Source organism: Euleptes europaea, chromosome 13, assembly GCF_029931775.1.
Source record: "Euleptes europaea isolate rEulEur1 chromosome 13, rEulEur1.hap1, whole genome shotgun sequence".
Lineage (NCBI taxonomy): Eukaryota > Metazoa > Chordata > Lepidosauria > Squamata > Sphaerodactylidae > Euleptes > Euleptes europaea.
Genome location: NC_079324.1, coordinates 63,493,150 through 63,513,756, shown reverse-complemented (window position 1 = coordinate 63,513,756; position 20,607 = coordinate 63,493,150). Strand labels below are relative to the sequence as shown.

General features: G+C 48.8%; 3 protein-coding genes across 3 annotated transcripts in view; 1 reads left to right on the top strand and 2 right to left on the bottom strand.

Moving 5' to 3' along the window:
* Positions 1-783, bottom strand: part of ACACB (acetyl-CoA carboxylase beta) — a 54,510-nt gene extending 53,727 nt beyond the window's left edge. The window contains exon 1 of the mRNA XM_056859178.1: positions 119-783. Within this exon, the coding sequence (XP_056715156.1) occupies positions 119-783 (665 nt within the window). The remainder of the gene's footprint in view (positions 1-118) is intronic.
* An 8,824-nt stretch (positions 784-9,607) lies between these two features.
* Positions 9,608-13,739, bottom strand: UNG (uracil DNA glycosylase). Its single transcript, XM_056859114.1, has 7 exons — positions 13,650-13,739; positions 12,952-13,284; positions 12,732-12,827; positions 11,903-12,000; positions 11,588-11,676; positions 10,709-10,887; positions 9,608-9,748 (listed from the first exon to the last, which is right to left on the bottom strand). Exons 1-7 carry the CDS (start codon positions 13,737-13,739, stop codon positions 9,608-9,610), a joined length of 1,026 nt encoding a protein of 341 aa, XP_056715092.1.
* Positions 13,740-14,877: 1,138 nt separating this feature from the next.
* On the top strand, positions 14,878-17,460 carry ALKBH2 (alkB homolog 2, alpha-ketoglutarate dependent dioxygenase). Its single transcript, XM_056859184.1, has 3 exons — positions 14,878-15,160; positions 16,746-16,944; positions 17,160-17,460. The coding sequence occupies exons 1-3, from the start codon at positions 14,878-14,880 to the stop codon at positions 17,458-17,460; spliced, it is 783 nt and encodes a 260-aa protein (XP_056715162.1).
* The last annotated feature ends 3,147 nt before the right edge of the window (positions 17,461-20,607 follow it).

Below are 20,607 nucleotides of genomic sequence, written 5' to 3'. Positions count from 1 at the left end.
AACACCCCTGTGCACCAAAAGTCTGAGAAAGATGGACCCTGATCCAAATGGCATTTCATCAAAACATCCCTGGAGACACAGGTCAGGCCAAGCCCATGCCGGCCGCCATGTTGCTTACCTCATGATGACAGCTGATCCTGTCTCTGTCAGGGAGGACAGGGACCACGAATCCACAGACGAGGAGGAACTGATGCTGGCCAAGCTACCCCTCCTCGTGCTGGCCGTTTTAAAGGATCCGGCTACCAGCTCATCATCTGAGTTATCTTCGAAGGAGCCCAAGACGAACTTGGCCATCGACTGGCGTTTCCCGTGAGGCTGGCTGATCTCCCCGGACGGCTCCTGCTCGTCCCAAGAAAGGGACCGCCACTGGGGCAGCGCTTGGCTGGAGGATGGGCAACCAACCCGGCTCAAAGGCTCTGCGGCATCGGCGGCTGGGAACCCTTGGGGTTTTGATGCAGAATCAGAGTCAGAAGGGGGAAGTGGAGGCTTGCACTGGCAAACAGGGTGATCCGGCTGCTTAGAGGACCCTGTGGCAGTCCGGATGCTTAGAGAAGGCAGCGGCAAGGGGACCACGGAGGTCTGCTCGGGCTCTGCAGGTGGGACTTGGGCCCCAGAAATGGAGGATCTGTTTGGCGGCAGCTGCTGAGTTTCTGAGGGAAGCGGCTGGACAGGGGTGGGATGCTCAACCTCTGCTTTTCGTGAGTTAACAGAGGGGGAATTCTCCATCTTGGCCCAAACCAACCATACTAGAATTAGAACAGACAGGAGAGCCAGCAGCACCATTCAGACGACCTGGAAATGAGTTAAGAAGAAGGAGGTAAATGAGAAATAAAGGTGGAGGGGGGAGAAAAACAACAGCTAGTCAATAATGAGTTTTCAAAAAAAGCACAATTTTGAGGTTCAAAAGGATTTGGGTGTCATGAGCTTGACTCGAGAGCCTGCCTGCTAAAGAATTGGATGTGGGGGCAGGGCAGCTCTCAAAACAGGCATATAAGCAGGCCTTTGATCCCAAAAATCTACCCCCAAACCTGGCAGCATCTTAAGACCTCTTCAATAAACAGAAATTCTGCCCCTATGCCCTCTCCTTGAACATTGCATGGGTCTCTTCTTTAAATGTGAACACCCACTCAAGGACGGGGGCGGGGGAACACACCTTGAGCAGATCCAGCCCATGGGTGTCCCTAAATATTTACTGCTAACCCCTCATAATTGAAAGTATTTTCCAGGCCTCACCTAGCCTTGATACAGAAACCGATTCCCTACAAATAGTGTGTGTCACTTGAACACACAACACAGATACCTAACAAGCTCCCCCTCAAAAAAACACTGCCACACTGCTGACAAAGACTTCCTTCACATACACACACCCTATGAATAATCCTTCACTTCTGCGTCAGGAAAATATTGAGTTCTTCTTTATATCTTGCCCCAACACAACTCTGGGGCTGAGGCTGCTTGATCGTCCAGTCCTTCTGCCAGCCGAGCCAAAGGGCCTTTCAAAACACAAGCTATTTTTATTCTCTAAAAACAGCAGCCAAATAACAGGGACGCCGGCTGGCTTCAAGCCCATGACTTGCCCAAATATGAGCGAAGGCAAATCTGACACTCTTTGGGAAGGCGGGACTGGCAGCCTGACAAGGTGTTGTCTGTTGCCTCTGGCCATGTTCAGAGACACATGAGTGAAGGCTTCTGGCTTTCAGGTTCACCTTTTTTTGTCGAAGGGTTTTATGGTCAGAGTTCATTGGTTCTTGTATTTTCTTTCCTGACGTTTCACCTGCAGCTGTGGCAGGCATCTTCAGAGGAGTAACACTGAAGGACAGTCATTGTCCTGCAAAGCATTAAAGGTAATGTGCAAATCATTGTCCTGTAGTTAGTCTGGAGGTTTTCAGGACAGGAAGCCAAGCCTTATTCATTCTTAAACTCTCTTCTTTTCTGTTAAAGTTTGTCAGATTGCACAGAGAAGCCATTGAAATTCATAAACATCAGCACAACTACAAAGACTACAGTCCACAATAGCCATGCGGATTAGCCTTGGATTCCACATGTTAACAGATACAATGTTCAGGATACAATGGTTCCACATTATCATACCACACCCTCATTAGTACGTTATCTTGATACTTACAGGACAATGATTTGCTCATTACCTTTAATACTTTGCAGGACAATGACTCAGCTCAAACCCAACCCCCTTCTGACTATATATTACTCTTCCTACACACTTGACACTGAGAGACACTGTCCTTCAGTGTTACTCCTCTGAAGATGCCTGCCACAGCTGCGGGCGAAACGTCAGGAAAGAAAATACCAAGACCACGGTTACACAGCCCGGATAACCAATCACCTTTTTTTGTTCAGATCTCGACCAAGCTGGTGCTGCTGAAATATCTGGTCAGCCCATAAATGCATACCTAAGAGCCAGCGTGGTGTAGTGGTTAAGAGCAGTGGTTTGAAGCAGCGGAGTCTGATCTGGAGAACCAGGTTTGATTCCCCACTCCTCCACATGAGCAGCGGAGGCTAATCTGGTGAACTAGATTTGTTTCCCCACTCCTACACATGAAGCCAGCTGGGTGACCTTGGGCTAGTCACAGCTCTCTCAGCCCCACCTACCTCTCAGGGTGTCTGATGTGGGGAGGGGAAGGGAAGGCGATTGTAAGCTGGTTTGATTTTTCCTTAAGTGGTAGAGAAAGTCAGCTAATACAAACCAACTCTTCTTCTACGATGCGCTGTCTATAAGAAATGTCAAGCCGAAAAGTTTCCTACTGCTTCCACCTATTGTTATGGATTTCAGCTTTTCTAAACCACCTTAGGGACTTTTAATGAAAGGCATGGGATAAAAGAAAATATTTAATTTTAAAAGAAATAGAGCGACCTTACTCCCATGGCCATGCATTCACTGGTTGGCATTTGGACGGGAGACCACCAAGGAATTCCAGGGTCACTATGCAGATGCAGGCGATGGCAAACCACCTCTGAACATCTCTTGCCTTGAAAACCCCACCAGGGGTTGCTATAAGCTGGCTGCAACTTAACAGCACTTTACACACACACATGCGCATCTGCATATAACTGAAATCTGTACAACGGCTTGATCCTCAACAGTTTTCGTGACTCTCTGCCTCGGGGCAAAGTATAGTTCTGCCCCTGCAGTGGCCTCAGAAATAATGAAAGGGGGGGGAGTCAAAGAAAGGACCGCTGTTCTTTAGCTTCCCCCCTTCAGATGCAACATGCCTTCCGCTAGTAGATAATTAAACCTAGTTGTGTTATCAACAAAGATCTGTGCGTACATTAGCTGGAACACGCTGACCTTGCTGAAGTTCAAAATAATAACGGCAATAAAATGAAATCTCTCTGGAGAAAGTAAGCAAGGCTGCAACATTTAATCTGGTTTATTAAATTTACAATAGATTTTTTAAAAATGAACTTTTGATCAATGGAAAACCCTCCCACAGTGAAAACAGGCATTGTGAGCAAGTTGTGTCACAGGTACAGCCTGCAAAGGGTAAACACCACCTTAAAAGAGGTACCCCCTTCTCTCTCTCTCTCTGGAGGGGATGCTGCTCGGGGAGCCTCAGGGACATCTCCTGACGTCCCTACCTCTTCACTGTGGTCCATGGCCTCTGCCCTGTTCTCTCCCTCACTGACTTATGACCGGATGTGCCCCAGGGCAGTTACTTCTCCTGATTAATGAAAACCGAATGAAGCTGATGGTTCTGGAGTTGTTTGTATTACTCACGAGTCCATTCTCTCCAAGGATCTTCTGGCTCAACTTTCCCGTGGTGCTTTCTGTAGCTCCAGAGAGCTGAACTTTTCCTGCTCTCTGTCAGGCTTACAAGCTGGTGGCTGAGGCATTCGCGAAGGAGCTTTGCAGCTGCTGCCGTGAGGAATGTAAACTTTAGATTAACTTGTTCTTACGGCAACAAAAGGAAATAAACGCGCACACAGGCAAGCGCACGCTTTTTTTGCGCACACCCTCAAGTGATGCAGATGTTAACAAGATAACAATGTCGCTCCGCCAACTCATCCAATATCCCCTGTCCTTTGTAAGCACGTACTTCGGCCAAATGACAAATTGAAAAGAAAGTAGCAGCAGAATTCCCCACCCCCCCAGGAAATCTTACTCCAGGGTCCAAGTACCAATGGATGGCAAGTTACTTGGAATGCAGAAGAGCTGCAGCACACAGCACTAAACACAGAGTTCATTTTCTTCAGATTCTGAGATCCTTTTCTCTCTTTTTTTAAGATTAAAGTTCCTAGATCTCATGGTCCCAAACATACGCACCAGCTGAAATTTCAAAGTCGCAGAAGCCACTGAGAAAGCTTTTCAAGGATGCAGCAGTGAGCCTACTGAACAGATCCTTTCCTCTCTCCAAAACCAACGGAAGTGACGTTCTGTAAATAGTAAGAGTGGAATAAAAAAAGAATGCACATCTTAATTATACAAGTTGAAGAAATCAACTGCTTATCACAGAATCCTGATTACCCAGAGGCAGAATCTTCAGTCTGGCTCCAATCACATTTATTTATGCACAGCAGTTTATCCCCCCGCCCCCAAACCCACCTCACCCCTTTTTTCCTCCATGCAACTCAAAGCTACTTACATTGGGTTTGTGGGCGCTTTACACCCAGATACTGGCCAGGCTCAGATCCGCACAGGTGGCTCCATCCCGTTCCCATCACAAGACCTCAGCATTACCCACTCTGAACAAGAGAGTTCCCTTACACACTTAGCTATGCAAGAACAATCCACCTGACCCCCAATGGCAGGGATTCCCCAGTTCATTCCCCAAACTTTATGGGGATGTAAGTTCTCCGTGCCACCCAACTGCTTCTCGAGGATTCATATTTCCCACTGCACAAAGATTTCACATACTCACACCGGCAGTCCGAAAGGGGGTGGGGGCCTCAAGCCCTGCCTGGTTTACCCCGCATGGAAATTTCTTAACAGGGCTGATAGGTTCAGCGAGCTGATGCCAGGAACAACAGGCTTCTGGAGCGCTTCCAAACTATTCTGCTGAGCTCCAAGTGGGGCAACTCGCCTGTAAGTGGGGCAAAGGTTACTCTCCAATGCCAACACAGAAGACTGCCTGGGGCACCAACGCCACGGGCAAACCAACCAAATGTCACTGAATGTCCGCAGGCTATAAACAGTGCAGCAACCAAGCACCATCTGCCGGCGAAAAGGTCTTCTTAGCCTCCCTTGAAATGGAGAGACTATAAAATGTTTTTAAACCAACACCTTATGATGTTTTTAGAAAGGCTGTGTTACCTGATTTGCAGACTTAACAAACGACACATAAACTTCAAAATATGTGGAAACGCTGTCTTTTCAAAAGTATCCTAGCACAGCCCATTCTAATCTATCTTTACACAGAAGTAAGTCCCACTTAGGCTAAGAGGACCTTCCTCCACAGCAAGTGTGCCCAGGATTAGTCTTAGCATGCTTTTGAAGCCCCGCCTCCTACTTCTGCATTAGTCCATTTATTTTTAGCAACCAGTTCCTCAAACAGCCTCTACTTCTGGTGGTGACCTTCCTTAGAATTGTCCATATGGCACAGTCATGGGCTTTTTCCAAGACAGGGGCTCAAACTTCTGGCGCGGCCTACCAGGATGGGTCAGAGGGTACCTTCACCAGCAACATTCAGGAACGCATGAAGAACACCTGCAAATTTATATCTCTGGAGTTTTGGCACCATCGAGGGGCATTATTGGGCTATTTTAAATTGTATTTTAAACTATTTTAATGGGTTATTGTTTTATTGTGTTTTAGATTGCGTAAGCTGCTCTGAGCCTGACCTTCGGGTTGCGGAGAGCGGGGTAGAAATGTAATAAATAATGTAATAAATAATAACAGTGTGATTCAGAAGGGGGGTTGGGAGAAGGTGGAAGCGGTTCAGCCAATTGGACCACGTGTTTTTAACTTCTGTGTTATTCTTGTTCGGTCAAAGGGCCCTTATCTGTGTGTGTGTGTTTGCAATTTAATGCTGCATTGCTACCCACCTCAAGTCAAAGGATATAAGGACTCCTGGACAACCACCTATGGGGCCACACAGCACAGGAAGCCATTTGTAAAATGCAGAGGAAGATCAAGAGGTTTAAAGCGCAAATGAAGTGAGAACATACAATCTACAGCGGGGGTGATGCATATTCATTTTTATTAACTTGTTTAAGACATTTATGAGCTGCCTTTCTACCTTGTGGGACTCCAGGCAGCTGACAATGCAAATAAAATAATAAAAATATATAAAAGACCACATAGGTTTTAATTGTGTTTTAACTCCCTGGCGCTCTTTCCCTTCTAAAACCTGCTCGCTCTCTGCACAGCAAGCCAAGGGCCTCTGCATTGTGTGTGTGTGTGTATGCACACCCTCAAGTCACAGGTGACATATGGCAACCCCGCAGGGTTTTTCCAGGCAAAAGTCACATTTGGCCATTTCTGCACGGGAGCTTCTGCCTTGGATTTGCCGCTCTCTAGACGCACATTTTCCCCAAACTCAAAAACGAGCCCCCGTGCAGAGCTCTGAACATTCAGCTGGGGAAAACGCGCACCTAGAGAGAGGGGCAAATCCAAGGCAAAACCTCCCGTGCAGAAACGGCCTCAGGGGGGGTGGGCCCCTGCCTGCCTGCCTCCGCGCGGGCTAAGGGAGTTCGGAGAGAACCGTGACCGGCCCCGGGTCCCCCAGCAGGCTTCCCGTGGAGGAGCGGGGGATCCAACCCGGCTCTCCAGACCAGAGTCCGCCGCTCTTCGCCACCTCTCGGCCATTGACTCGATGCAAGTTTTGCACGCTGGCATGTTGCTTCCCTGCCCTCCCAGCCCTTCTTCCCCGCACCGCCTGCAGAGAGGAGAAGCCCGGGGGCCTGGCTGCAAAACCGGGTGGTCTTGCAAGCGCCCAGAGCCTCACCCACCAAACTCACCTTTGCAGCAGGGAAAAAGTGCTGGGGGGGGGGAGGGGGCGTGGGGGGGCCTTCTTAAGGAGGGGGGGCGGGGGCGAGGCCCCTCTCCGAGCCTGCCAAAGCGCCTCCCGGGCAGGAAATGCTGGCCCCTCCCGCGCAACGAGCCTCTTTGCAGCGGCCGGGCCGGCTCCTGGCAGCAGCTGCTGCTGCTCAGTGGGGCTTTAATTCTTTGCAAACCCCCCTCCCTTTCCTTCTGTTGAAAAGCACAGGTGGGGGGCGCTCGTGGGGTTGCCAACCTCCAGGCGGTGCCTGGAAGTCTCCGGGAAGTACAGCTCATCTCCAGACCCACGGCCGGGATCGACGCCGCTGGAGAGAAGGGGTGTTTTGGAGGGCGAGGGGGGGGGCTCCATGGCGTTCTCCCCCGCTGGGGTCGCCGCCCAAACCCGGCCTTCTCCAGGCTCCACCCACCCCCCAAATCTCCAGGAATTTCCCAGCCGGGAGCTGGCAACCCTGCGTGTCAACAACGCCACGGGGCTTGGAGGTTTGCACCTGGCTGGCGGTAGCAGCAGCAGCAGGAGCCCCAGGACAGGGAGGGAGGGAGGAAGAGAGAACCGCCGCCAGGAACAGGCTGGTGGGTGGAAGGGCAGCAGAGCCCTGGGGCTTTTGCGGAAGTCGGAGCCCTGCTGTCAAACTGAAGCTCAGGATAATTCCCAGCAAAGAAACTGCTTAATTACACTTGATATTCAAACTAAAGTCAATGCATTTACCCGGGCTGAATAAAGACTTTGCATTCATGGCTCATTACCAATGCTGATTTCTCCACACCCATCTCTCCCCTGGACATCAGACTCTTCTGCATACCACCTAATCTCATCACACCTGCTATTCACATTTACATACGGTTAACATTTACATACTAATGCTTGTCTGAATTCACTCTCCTCTACTTAAAGACAGATGGATTCACATTCTAGCTGTATCGTGCAAGGTTCATATCCATTTAGGTAGGTTAGGCTGCGAGTGATTGGCCCAAGGTCACCCACATCTGCCAAAATCACTGGCGTACTGAAAGGCTTCTACTCCAAGATTACCTGCTTGTCGTGAACAAGGTATGAAGACACCCCTGTGACCTTTAGTCCACCTCGGCTGCTCCTCTGCTTCCTTTTCTGTGGCCATCAGCAAATAACTGCTTGTGCATTTTCAAACATTTTCCCCCATCAGAAAATTGTTTTTTTGATTTGAAAACTCAGACCCTAAAGGTTTGTAGAGCCTACGTTAGTGGAGAAACAGAGGTAGAATAAAGCCCAGAGGATGGAATGACTCCTACCACCCCAAGGGTCTTCATGAAAAAAACAGCATGAATAAGCACAATTAATGACAAGAAACATGTATCAAAACAGGTGTTTATTTTAAAAAAATTATAGTGACTCAAAAAAGCCAACTTTGTTACTAGTGTTACAGGAACAACGCATGTATCTTAATTTGGTATTTAAAATATACCAGTATAGATCTTATGCAATTTGCATACAAAACAGGTAAACCGACTTTGCTTCTTGGGAATTCTAGGTGATACAGATATTTAGCTAGGAACCGCTAAATAGCTTTAACACAGACGCCTTTATGAGGACCTGCCCTAGGATGGAGCAAGCCCTAGGATGGAATCCACAAGTGATTTGGTGCATGGCAGCTTTAACAATGAGAACAGCTGGGTACACGTAACCTCTTAGTAAGTGTTACCACACTCCACTCACAAGGGGATGCACAAATGGGATAACCACAGGATCGTCCTACGCAGATGGAAGCTACAAATGACCAATTTCCAGGCAGCACATTTTTAATGTATGATTTCTTAAATTTGCAAATGCTGGAGAGACTTCTGCAGCTCAGAACCAGCACCACTCTGGGACACCAAAGTTCACGTCTGCCTAATGGTAATTTGTTTAGCAAATGCAGCTTATCCCATAGTCACGCTACTTCAAAGTGGGAAATGAAAGGCATTAGTATTCTCCCTTCTACCCAACTATTATAGGATTCCTCCTCCTTACAGAATCCTGGCAATGCTGTCCCATACTGGACCTAATCCTTTCAATCTGTCGGTGTGAGGAGGGAAGCCAATGAAATTCAGTTCTTCAGGTGATAGAAACTACTTAAGTTGAGCATCATGGAACATAGCAAAACTTTTAACCTATCACTTTAAAAAGGGCCAGCTTGGAAGACTACTCAAACCACCTTGAATGCCACAACTGCTTTGCTAGTAACTTTTTTTTCTTATTGTAACAGGGCCAAAATGAAAAATAGCTTCTTTGCTGTTAGGAATGAAGAGACGTTTCCATGTTCCTCAGGCAACAAGATAAGGAGCAAAAAATAAAGTGTGTTACAATGGCAGAGAACAGAACGTTTTGGGGGGCACAGACCTGAGAACAAGAAGTCACATTACTCCTTGTAAGCAACTGTAATTTGCCTTTAAATGCACACAGAGTGAGAAATATATATATATACCAACTTCTCCAAGCCTCAAAAAGTACTCTTAGGAATCGTTGTACTCGCTTCAAGGAACTAATCCAGAAGAGGGCTGAAGAAGACGGTTTAGGTCACCCTGCCCCAAACACAAAGATGAAATTTCTAGAACCCTCCAAGCTCTTAAAACTGATGCTCTTAAATGGTACACCATCTGTTTTAGATTGAAGCTGCCTCCCAAGACCGCATGAACCATTCAAAGCGCTCTCCAGTCAATGGGCTCCTTCCCAGATTTTTGCAGCAATTCATTTGTTTTGGAGAAATGCTTACAGCCAAAGAAGCCTCTGTGCACAGAAAGGGGTGAAGGGTGGACCGTCCTCAAGACATGGTGACGTTTCTGCAAGAGATCAGAGAAATCTCACCTCACAATCGTTCCCACTTGTGTTTCATAAATAATAAATTATGGTGGCTTATTTAAAATATTTGTATGCCACCTTTCAATGCAACTCAGGGCCTCCAAGGTGGTGAACATTAATACATTTCAAATAGAATAGCAGAATCTAAATTTTGGGCATTTGTCCAGGAAAGCTAAATTTCAGTTGAGGCTAGATGGCCATCTGTTGGGAGTGCTTTGATTGTGGGATCCTGCATGGCAGGGGGAGGGTTGGGTTCACTGGGAATGTGGGGGGAGGTAGTTAATTTCCTGCATTGTGCAGGGGATTGGACTAGATGACCCTGGTGGTCCCTTCCAACTCTATGATTCTAAAATCAGGATTCCAAAAACTTTTACACAGTGCCTGGACCAAAATAAAGGAGGCACCCAAATAAACCTCAATTGCTTAGGATGCTGCAGAGGAGGCATGTCTCATTTTGTCTGACAGTGTGCAAAAGGGTTAGATTTACTGTAGGAAAGAAGGACCTGACACTTTTTCTTTCATACAGTAAATCTAACCCCTTTGCACACTGTCAGCCAAAATGAGACATGCCGCCTCTGCCAAATAATCTTTTGACTTGACACAGCGTGACAGTCATGTTCCAGGTCAAAAAAGTATTTGGATCAGCATCCTCTCTTCTGCCAGAGAAGATCAAAAGCGGAACAGAGACAACACCCACCCTCTGAAATCCGGCCCCCATACCAAGTAGTTAGCAGTGGCCAGTTTCTAAACACAGAGGTTTCACTGCTGGATACCTGAGTGCCCCCCTCCCAATAAAATAAATGTCCCAAAGAGGCTGTTGCTGGAAGCCAGAGCTCAGGTTTAGAGTCCTCACTGCATGCCAGCTAACCCCGTCACCTTGATCCTTCTCTGCCCAAGCAGACATGACTTCTGGAAGGATGGAAAAGCCCAGTGGTGCTTACTTGGTCGATAGTGCTGCCTTTCTTCTGAGCATAGGCTCCCCAAAGCATGAAGACTAGCCCGTCCAGGTTTTTGTTCAGCCAGGACACCACCGCATCTGTGAACTGCTCCCACCCCTTCTCCTTGTGAGAATTGGCTTGGTGCGCTCGAACTGTGAGGACAGCATTGAGCAAAAGGACTCCTGAAGTTCACACAAAACAAGAAGGCATAAACAGGAACAAACAATGAATAATGCTTTATGCAACAGATGCACGTAGGCTTAAGTTCACTGAGATACACAGGGAAGGCATCTATGAAGATGAGGCTAAAACACATGGGGATACCCATGTGGACAAACAAATTCATCAGCTGCATAAAGAGGAGTTGGTTTTGATATGCCGACTTTCTCTACCACTTAAGGGAGAATCAAACTGGCTTACAATTTCCTTCCCTTCCCCTCCCCACAACAGACACCCTGTGAGGTAGGTGGGGCTGAGTATGACTAGCCCATGGTCACCCAGCTGGCTTCATATGTAGGAGTGGGGAAACAAATCCAGTTCACCAGATTAGCCTCCACCGCTCATGTGGATGAGTGGGGAATCAAACCCGGTTCTTCAGATCAGACTCCACCCCTCCAAACCACCGCTCTTAACCACTACACCATGCTGGTGAACCTAAATGCAACCATAAGCTCACCTGGCTTCTCTCAGCTGCTGCCAACAGTGGAGAAGCACGACTAACACTAACAGCAGCCCCTGGGTATCCTGCCTTGCCAGAAGCAGGCAAGTGCTTACACGGACCCTCCAGCTTCTACCAGAAATGATTCTTCCTGCCAGATGCTAATGCAGAGGGTGTGGCAGGGCAGGGCCCAGCCTAGAAAGCAAAATAGGGAACTCAGTCACCTTGTTTGGCCCATCCTGTCAAGTCTCCGTGGCCTGGATGAGAAAAGTCTTCCACGTCTGTCTCAAGCTCTTTGTAAATATTTTCTAGGCTGCAAACAAAAAATAAAAGTTTTTTTTGTAACCAGAGCCTTCCATACCGGGGCTACACGCATTTCAAACAATCCATAATATTTACTCGAATGTGCGTAGAATATTCTATACCCATCAAAATAGCAAAGACATGTTCCCTGGAAACAAAGGCCCATGAGAAAGAAGCATGCATGCCTGATCCTAACACAACTCTGGAAGTTTTAGACAGGCAAAGGTGAACCATACCTGGGGGGAGGCGGCACTGGCCTCTGGACGCTGAAGCAGAGGCCATGCGCTTGACTGGGCCCATGATAAGGGTCCTGGCCCAAGATGACAACTTTCACCTGAAGTTGCAAATGCAGAAATGTTAACAGCCATCCTTGGTCTTTCCTTTGCTCTGCAATGCAGACAGAACTTGTTTGCTACTTTCTTCGCTTGGATAGCAATTCTCAGTCTGTGCGTCAGGACCCAGAAGTGGGTCACAACTCTCACAGATATGTTGCAAGGCCAAGAGAGAGGAGAAGGAACAGGGTGAACTGGAAAAGGGGGCTCAAGGAGACTCAATGGCAAATATGAGATTGCTTCAGCATTAACGGGCTCACTGCCTGGCCTTAAGCAAACCACTCCCAGCTACCGCTCCTAATGGCCAAGCGGCTGGGCTCCACTCTGGTCAGGACTACAGCACAACGGGACACCCAGAAACAATCCGGGAACCTTAACATACTTGGGGGCCTTCCCAGGAATGCAAAAATATATGACTGTGTAAAGTAACCCATGACACTTTGCTTCACCACCCCCTCCCAAAGAAAGATGAGGACTGAGCTTACTGTAGGAAACGTGGAAGAGGGACAGCCGCTGGGTCAGTCAAAGGGAGAGGGGTGCTGGTAGTTTGGCCTGCTATACCCCTGAGAGCTTAGTGAATCCTGGAGTGGGAGATTTTGAGTGTTGGGAGGGTTCCTCAAGGTGAGTATCGAGCAAAAGCCCATGCAGGACAGAAGTCAAGAAGATACAGCTGGTGACATCCAGTTACTGAGCTAGACCTGAAGGACAGATTCAGTCTTTCAGAAATACTCACATCATGGATATCGCACAACTGGGTCCAGGTGAAGACTTGATGTGGGGGTGGGTAGACAGAGTAACGCTTGCGCTCTTCAGCAATAAAGGCCATTAGCTGGTTAGGGGGAGAGAAGGAGATTTTTAAAAATTGTTATAATCTCCAAACAATAGGACAGAAAGCTCAGACTTAAGGTATTGGATTAAGAACGAACAGATGTGCCTCAGTACCTCTTGCCTACCTGGGAGAAATAGGGCTTGGAGAACTCCCCAGTCAGCGAGACCCTCCAGCTGTGCCCGATTTCCGAGGGGACGAGGCTGTTAGCGCGGGCAGCGAGTCTTTGCAACGCCGCCTCTTTGTTCCTGCGGATCCGTTCTAGCTGCTCCGGGCTCAGAGGAGGAGACCGCGGGGAGGAGGTATCAGACTTTGACCTCTTGGGAGAGCAGGCCTGGAAAAAACCAAGGAAGAATCCATGGAACAGGAGGGAAGGAGAGGACAAAGGAAGCTGCGTCAGGGAGGCCAGAGCTCGGGCAGAAACAGCCATGAGCGGGGACCAAAACAAGAACCACAATAACTTCCGGCCAGAGGGCAACACGCGGGCATTTCGCGGCAAAAATAACAGCCCAACAGACCACCCCTGCCTCCCTATTGGACTGTCAGACAGCCCCGCCCTCCCACTTCCCTGCGGTAGGGACAGCGTCGCTGTCGTTCCGCCCCCCGCCCTCTGGTTGCCAACGAAACACTGAGCTCTATTGGTCCGAACCTAGTCCCACCTCTAATCTACTTTTCTATTGGTTGTGGCGCAACGAAGGACGCTTCTCATTGGTTGCTACTTCTGACTGGCGCCTTTTTCTAACGCGCGCGAACTCCGGCGATTAAAAACATCCCCCAAGTTTTCCTTTGTGGCCTTGAAGCGGCGCTTCTCCCGCCTCCCTTTACCTCAGCGGTCTTGCCCGGTTCCGGCGAGCGGCTCCGCTTCTTGCCGGGCCCGGCCGAAAAAAAGGAGAGCAGCGTCTTCTGTCCGATCATAGCGGCTCCGTTCACAGGCGGAATGGGGCGCTGCAGCTCTGGAGGAACCCGGTTCGCTCGGGTGTGGAAGACGAGGAGGAGGAAGAAGATCCGCGGCCGCCGCTTTTTCCCCCTCACAGCGGGACCCGCTTTCGTTCAATCAAGAACCCAAAACTGGCGCCAACGTAAATGCGCATGCGCGTGACGAGAGGGCGGCCTTTACCTGAGGGGTTTGGTCTGCGCATGCGTGCTCCAGGGAGAAGCCGGGACTAACGGGGGAAACGTGGGACTGTGGCGCATGCGCGTTGTGGGGTAGGAAGGTGAGTGGGTTGCATGGCCCATTGAACGCGGTGGATGATTCTGCTCGCTAGTCTCGTGCGCCTTTGCACATGAAGCTGCCTCATATTGAATCAGACCCCCCCCCGTCCATCCAAGTCAGTATTGTCTACTCAGACCGGCAGCGGCTCTCCAGGGTCTCCGGCAGAAAAGGGTCTCTCACATCACCTACTTGCCTATAGTCCCTTTAACTGGAGATGCCACTTGGGATTGAACGTGGGACCTCCTGCATGCCAAGCAGAGGCTCTACCACTGAGCCATGGCGCCTCCTCCACAGAGAAGGGATCTTGCAATACAGTCTTGCAATTGAACACATGAAGCTGCCTTATACCGAATCAGACCCTTGGTCCATCAAGGTATTGTCTACTCAGACCGGCAGCGGCTCTCCAGGGTCTCCGGCAGAAAAGGGTCTCTCACATCACCTGCTTGCCTATAGTCCCTTTAACTGGAGATGCTTGGGACATCTATCTTCTTTTTTATCCCAGCTGGAGAAGCATCTGGGGTTTCTGCTTCCTCTCCACTGTGAATGTAGTTTTGACTGACCCTTTTGAAAGCCATCTCAGCTGTTTCAGCAGCTCTCTCCAGTACCTTGTGCACTGAATGAAGAAGTAGAAAAGAGCAAGAGTCCAGTAGCACCTTAAAGACTAGCAAAAATATTTTCTGGCAGGGTATGAGCTTTCGTGAGCTGTGGCTTATCTATTTCCTATTCTGTTGGCTCTTGGAGAACACCCAACAACATACTATTTAATGCCTAATGTAGTTCAGTTGAATGCAGGCTTGTTCTTCACTCCCTTTCCCAATTTCAGGTGCGTTGCTAATGGCAATGGATAAATTCCTAGTCCGGGGAGCTCTGAAGCTCACACCAGAGAAGAGAAAGCATCAGCCAAATGAGGGGGATGGAGACTGTACCAAGGAACAGAAGGGGACAGAGGAGAAAAGGCCCAGGCTGCCTGTGGCCCTCTCAGATGAGCCCTGCCAGGGACGTGCCACCCCTTGGAGGGAAATTCGGGCCGAGGGGCTGAACTGCCACTACACGATCCTGTTTAGCAGAACCGAGGCTGACAGGCTCTTCCAAGAATTGGAAAAGGAAATTGAATATTTTGAAGGTAAGTAAATGCCTGGAGTCTAATCTTTAGCTTGTGGGCCAGAGTTCACCCTCTGAATCCATGGCTAGCAATTAGCTATCTGAAAGGCTGCGTTAAAAATCTACCTTTTTTGTTGATAAGGTAGCAGCCATCTCGAATGTAGCAGCCAAGACCCTAGTTTTTAGTGCTGCTATGTCCTTTTTTAAAAAGTTATTTACTTTAAACGTTTTTTAAAACAATTGTGTGCAAACTCTTGTTGACAACACAATTCCAGTAACTTCTTAATTAGGAGATGAAAGAAAAGACATGGGTTAGAAATTGATGGAGGAGGGGAAAGATCTAAGAACAAGTCGCAGAATGTCTAATTAGCCTGAAGAGGAGAAGACTGAGAGGGGATATGATCACCATGTTCAAGTACTTGAAGGGCTGTCATATAGAGGAGGGTGCCGAGTTGTTTTCTGTTGCTCAAGAAGGTCGGACCAGAACCAACGGGTTGAAATTAAATCAAAAGAGTTTCCAATAGTTAGAGTGGTTCCTCAGTGGAACAGGCTTCCTCGGGAGGTGGTCAGCTCTCCTTCCCTGGAGGTTTTGAAGCAGAGGCTAGAGGGCCATCAGTCAGCAATGCTGATTCTGTGACCTTAGGCAGATGATGAGAGGGAGGGCATCTGAGCCATCTTCTAGGCATGGCATAGGGGTCACTGGGGGTGTGGGGGGGAGGTAGTTGTGAATTTCCTGCATTGTGCAGGGGGTTGGACTAGATGACCCTGGTGGTCTCTTCCAACTCTATGATTCTATGATTCTAATCTCACACTGTTTCATGAACAGCAAACAAAAGGCCAAAGGCCACTCCTGAAAATTTGATGGCAGGAAACCATAGTTCAAAATAAATTTCAGATGCCGTACTATCCAGTGGGGATCTTTCCTGAATCGATTCATCCATTGAGGAACCCATGCACATCAAAGAGAATTCTGGAGTGTGTGCTCACTCTGTTGACACAAATTGGTGCAGGCGAGCTTTCTTGGGCCTCGCTGATGTCACACGTGAGCCAAGAATTGGGGAGGGGCCGTGGCTCAGTGTGTAGAGCATCTGCTTGGCATGCAGAAGGTCCCAGGGTCAATCCCCGGCATCTCCAGTTAAAGGGATTAGACAAGTAGGTGATGTGAAAGACCCCTTTCTGCCTGAGACCCTGGAGAGCTGCTGCTGGTCTGAGTAGACAATACTGATTTTGATGGACCAAGAGTCTGATTCAGTATAAGGCAGCTTCATGTGTTCAACACTAACACTGGGGTGTTGAAAAGCATAGGGGAAGAATGGGGTTTGGAAAACAGCCGGTGCTCTCCAGTGGCTCTGAATGGCAGCTTGGTAGTGGCGGCCATAGCTGTCTGTCTTTGAAGGACGCTTGTCCACCACAGACTATTATCGAGGAAGAACTCCCCCTCCCCCACGCGCGCACACACAGTTCCCTGGAACAGTGAGGTTTCAAAGCCACTGACCTAATGGATTGTATGCAGTGTGGACCATTCAGTCTTTTGACAAATGCCAATTCTCGGTTACATCCAGTTGTGGGAACCCATCCTGAGCCTTTCATGCTTCTTTTCCAAACAGGGGAGTTTACCAAACTGCAGGTCTTTGGCAAGTGGCACAACATTCCAAGGAAGCAGGTGACCTACGGTGACCCTGGGCTGACCCACACTTACTCGGGCGTCACCTTCTCTCCCAAACCGTGGATTCCAGTTCTGGAGCACATCAGGGACCAGATCCGGCGGGTCACGAGCCACACCTTCAACTTGGTTCTTATTAACAGGTAATTTACAAGGCTGGGGTGGCGCGAAGCACTCGCCGCTCCGCCCTACGTGCCTCCTCTGCAGGGTGGCTTGTGTGTGCTGGCGCCTCTGTGTGTGTCTGCACCGCACACGGGAGCTGCCCTGGGTTAGTTGCGGGGGGGGGGGTAGGTGGGCTTCGACTGGGGCAGAAACTAAGAGGATCAAGAGCTAAAGTGGGCCTTTTCTGCCTCCACAGATACAAAGATGGACACGATCACATTGGGGAGCACAGGGACGATGAGCAAGAGCTGGTCCCTCACAGCCCAATCGCTTCAGTCTCCTTCGGGGCCTGCAGGGACTTTGTCTTCCGGCACGGGGCTTCCCGGGGCAAAAGAGCCTCGTGCCGCATCGAGCCCATCAAGCTGCAGCTGGAACACGGCAGCTTGTTGATGATGAACTTCCCAACCAACCGCCACTGGTACCACAGTTTGCCCAGCCGTAAGAACGTCTTGGCTCCGAGAATCAACCTGACCTTTCGGAAAGTTATGGCTCTCTAGTGCAACGGCAGTGGGACGCAGAGCTGTCCTGTTTCCACATGGCTGGAAACATGGCTGAAAATGGCAGATGGCTGCCTCATTCCTTGCCACACAAGGGCAGGGCACCATACCAGAAGGCTTCAATTCTTCAGTGGTTTTGAGCAAGGAAGCTAACAGAACTTGTGAGCTTGGCTGAACACTTGATTTTGAGTATCACTATGGTGGTCATGTCGCACAGATCAATGTCTGGTACCATTTTCATCCACGTTTAAGGGAATGCTTGTCTTGTACTCTTTGGCTAATGTTCCTTCAGTGGTCTGGACAGCTTCCTCTCCTCTAGGTGTTACAACTGCACAAAAGGGAGAGGTATGAACCTTGCCCTGGCTACACCTCCCTTCTGAAATGAGAACAGAACATGCTAGGACCATGTACTTCAGCTGTTCTCCTTCCACCCAGAAGAATCAACACAGCCAGCTAAGCCTGCTCCAGTGATGGCCCATCTCTGGTCTGTCATGGCAACTGGAAGCCCCCATTCCCCTCACCGGCATCCAGATTTGTTACAGCTCCCTGCTTTTGAGCAAATCCTGGGCATCTTACTACCTTACCCATATTAAGACCTGCCAAGTGCAATCAGTGAGGTCTAAGGGTATCTTAGGCTGAAGACAGATGGCCATCTCTTCACCTTCAAGAGACCTGAATGTGGTCTGTTTGCCATAGTGTCAGAAGTAGGGTGAAGTATATACTCTGAGCAGCAAGCCAAGCATTCTGAAAAAGATGTCTGCCTCCAGGCTGCAATTGTGATTTTGTTTTTGAGCTGCCTCCTTAGGATCTGTTCCTGTATCAAATACTACACCATCTTCTCCTAAAAAAAGCTTTCTCAATAAAAATCAGTCTGACAGAAGCAGCCATGTCTACATTGCGTGAAATGACATTTCAGACCCTTGTTTCTGCTTCTGTGAACACTCATGGCAGTGCTGGCGTAGAAGACCGCTTCAGGAGGAGAGACAGACAGCACAGCCATAAGCACGTCTGTCTGATTAAGGGTACCAAACAAGGACACAGGGCAGGCTTTATTCAAGAGGAACGCAGGTGGGGACAGAAAATGATCAAGGGGCTTGCTTGGAGGTATGTGAGTCAAAGGCTGCTATGCCTTGGAGAGGGGGAAAGAGGCTGTCCCTGTACTACCCTTTTCCATTTCTAATTAGTCCTATTTGTTTATTGCGGCTTCACAAGACCAGTACACAAATCCTTTCCATAACAGCCTGAGCAAACACAGATCAGCAGCTCGGAGTTTTTTTATTAATATGCACACAGATCTGGAAAGTTCCAGTCACAGAGCTGTTGCTTCCATTCTGCCACTAGCCAGTCACTCCAGACAAGTACGTATTTCCCAGAAGACCTTTCCCTGAGAGTCGGGATCCTTTCACACAACTGTTTCCTGGTACCTTGGCACAGTGCTCCAAGAGCAGCCTTGCCTGGCAGACTGCTAAATTAAGGATTCATTCTGGCCCCAGAGCAGATCACATGACTTGGCCTCTACCTGGACCTGCTGTTGAGGTTTCAGAACAAAGCCCACCCTTCTCCCCCAGCATGCAAACAGAAGGGGAGTGGGTTCCCTTTCAACTTGAGAGGACCTCCGCTTGACAGGGCTGGGAACTCAGACGGCAGTTACTGCCTTGCTTTGGTGGCTATTCTTACATCTCTAGAATAACACCAAACTTAGCACACAGCTGAGGATGCACACAAAGATTTGGTCTGTGATGCTCCACCCAAACCAAGGAGCTATTTCAGCCAATGGTGGGAAGAGCTAATGGGTAAAGGACAGGAAAAGCTGATGCGTCTTCAATGGCTGTTTAAAGCCGAGAATTGATGGAGATGGTTTAATGTCAGAAGGACAAGGGAGAGGTCTTAATGAGGGTTCTATGGGCTGCCCCCTTCCGTGACCCTCTCATTAAAGCTAGGAATAACTGGCAGTGATGGGGAAGGGCTCAAAGATACCAAAGTGGGCAGGGAAGGAAAAGACCACTGTGGGGGAGAGCAGTGCTTGGTCTCTGCAGGCAAGGTCAAGAAGAAAGATATCCCTCTTTCCCCTTATGAAGCTCAAAGGCCGCCCAGCTCAGCCCTCTTTGGGCACTCCACTTTGGGCTGATTTTGAGCCTTGCAGGAGCAGGGCTGCAACAGGAACAGTCAGCCTGGACCTTTTCTCCTTCAGCCACCAGGCCCTGCCTTTCGCTGTCTTTACAAGCCACAGAACAACCCTCGGAAGTGGCCTGTGGCCATTCAGTGGAGTGCAGAAATTCACCAGGGCTGCTGCCTGGGAGAATGCCATGCCCAAGACAGGTTAATATGCAATTCTTTGGAAAGAGAAATCCACAATCATGCCTCAGACTAGCAGACATTCCTTCCATACCACTTAACGCTCAGGAAATGCTTCATAGCCACAAATTCTAGTACAGGAATATCAGTGAGACTATCTGTAAAGGAAATACACCCTGCATTTCCTTTTGCTACAATACTGCACAGCATTGGCTCAAACTTTAATTCAGGCTGCGGCCTAGTTACCCCTAGCAAATGCATTTCAAAGCTCTGTTTGTAATCTGTGAGAGCAGGGGGGAAGGAACTCTCTCAAACCCCCTTCCCTTTGAAGCTTGCTCACTGATGGCCCATCTGTCTCCAAGGTGATACATCCTGTCACACCTTAGCCCTCGCTGACTCTTGGGGTCTCCTGATGATTTGCATTTACTGCAGGAATGCAATTTATCCCTTGTCTTCAAAGAGTTGGCTAGTGACATGACATATATGAAATTGGTTTGTTGTTTTCCTGAGGAATTCATTGGCTGCTTGATCACCAGCTGACGAATTCGGACGGTATAAGAATAAACTTCTTCTGATATAGTTTTCATGAAGCTTGGGAGGGAGACATGCTGGTCATGTCTCCAAGCGATCATCATCTGGCAACCATGAAGGGCTGACACTCTGCGTGTTAGGACCAAAACCTGGTTCTTGGTAACTATAAATCAACTAAAACCTTGCATTTGTTACTCTCTTGGAAACTTTGCCTATTCTGCCTGAAACTTAAAGAACTACTGTGAAGTTAGAGATTGCTAAGATTTCTTGTTTTTATGCTATTTGCCTCACAAACAATTTCCTTTCTGTAACGAGCACATT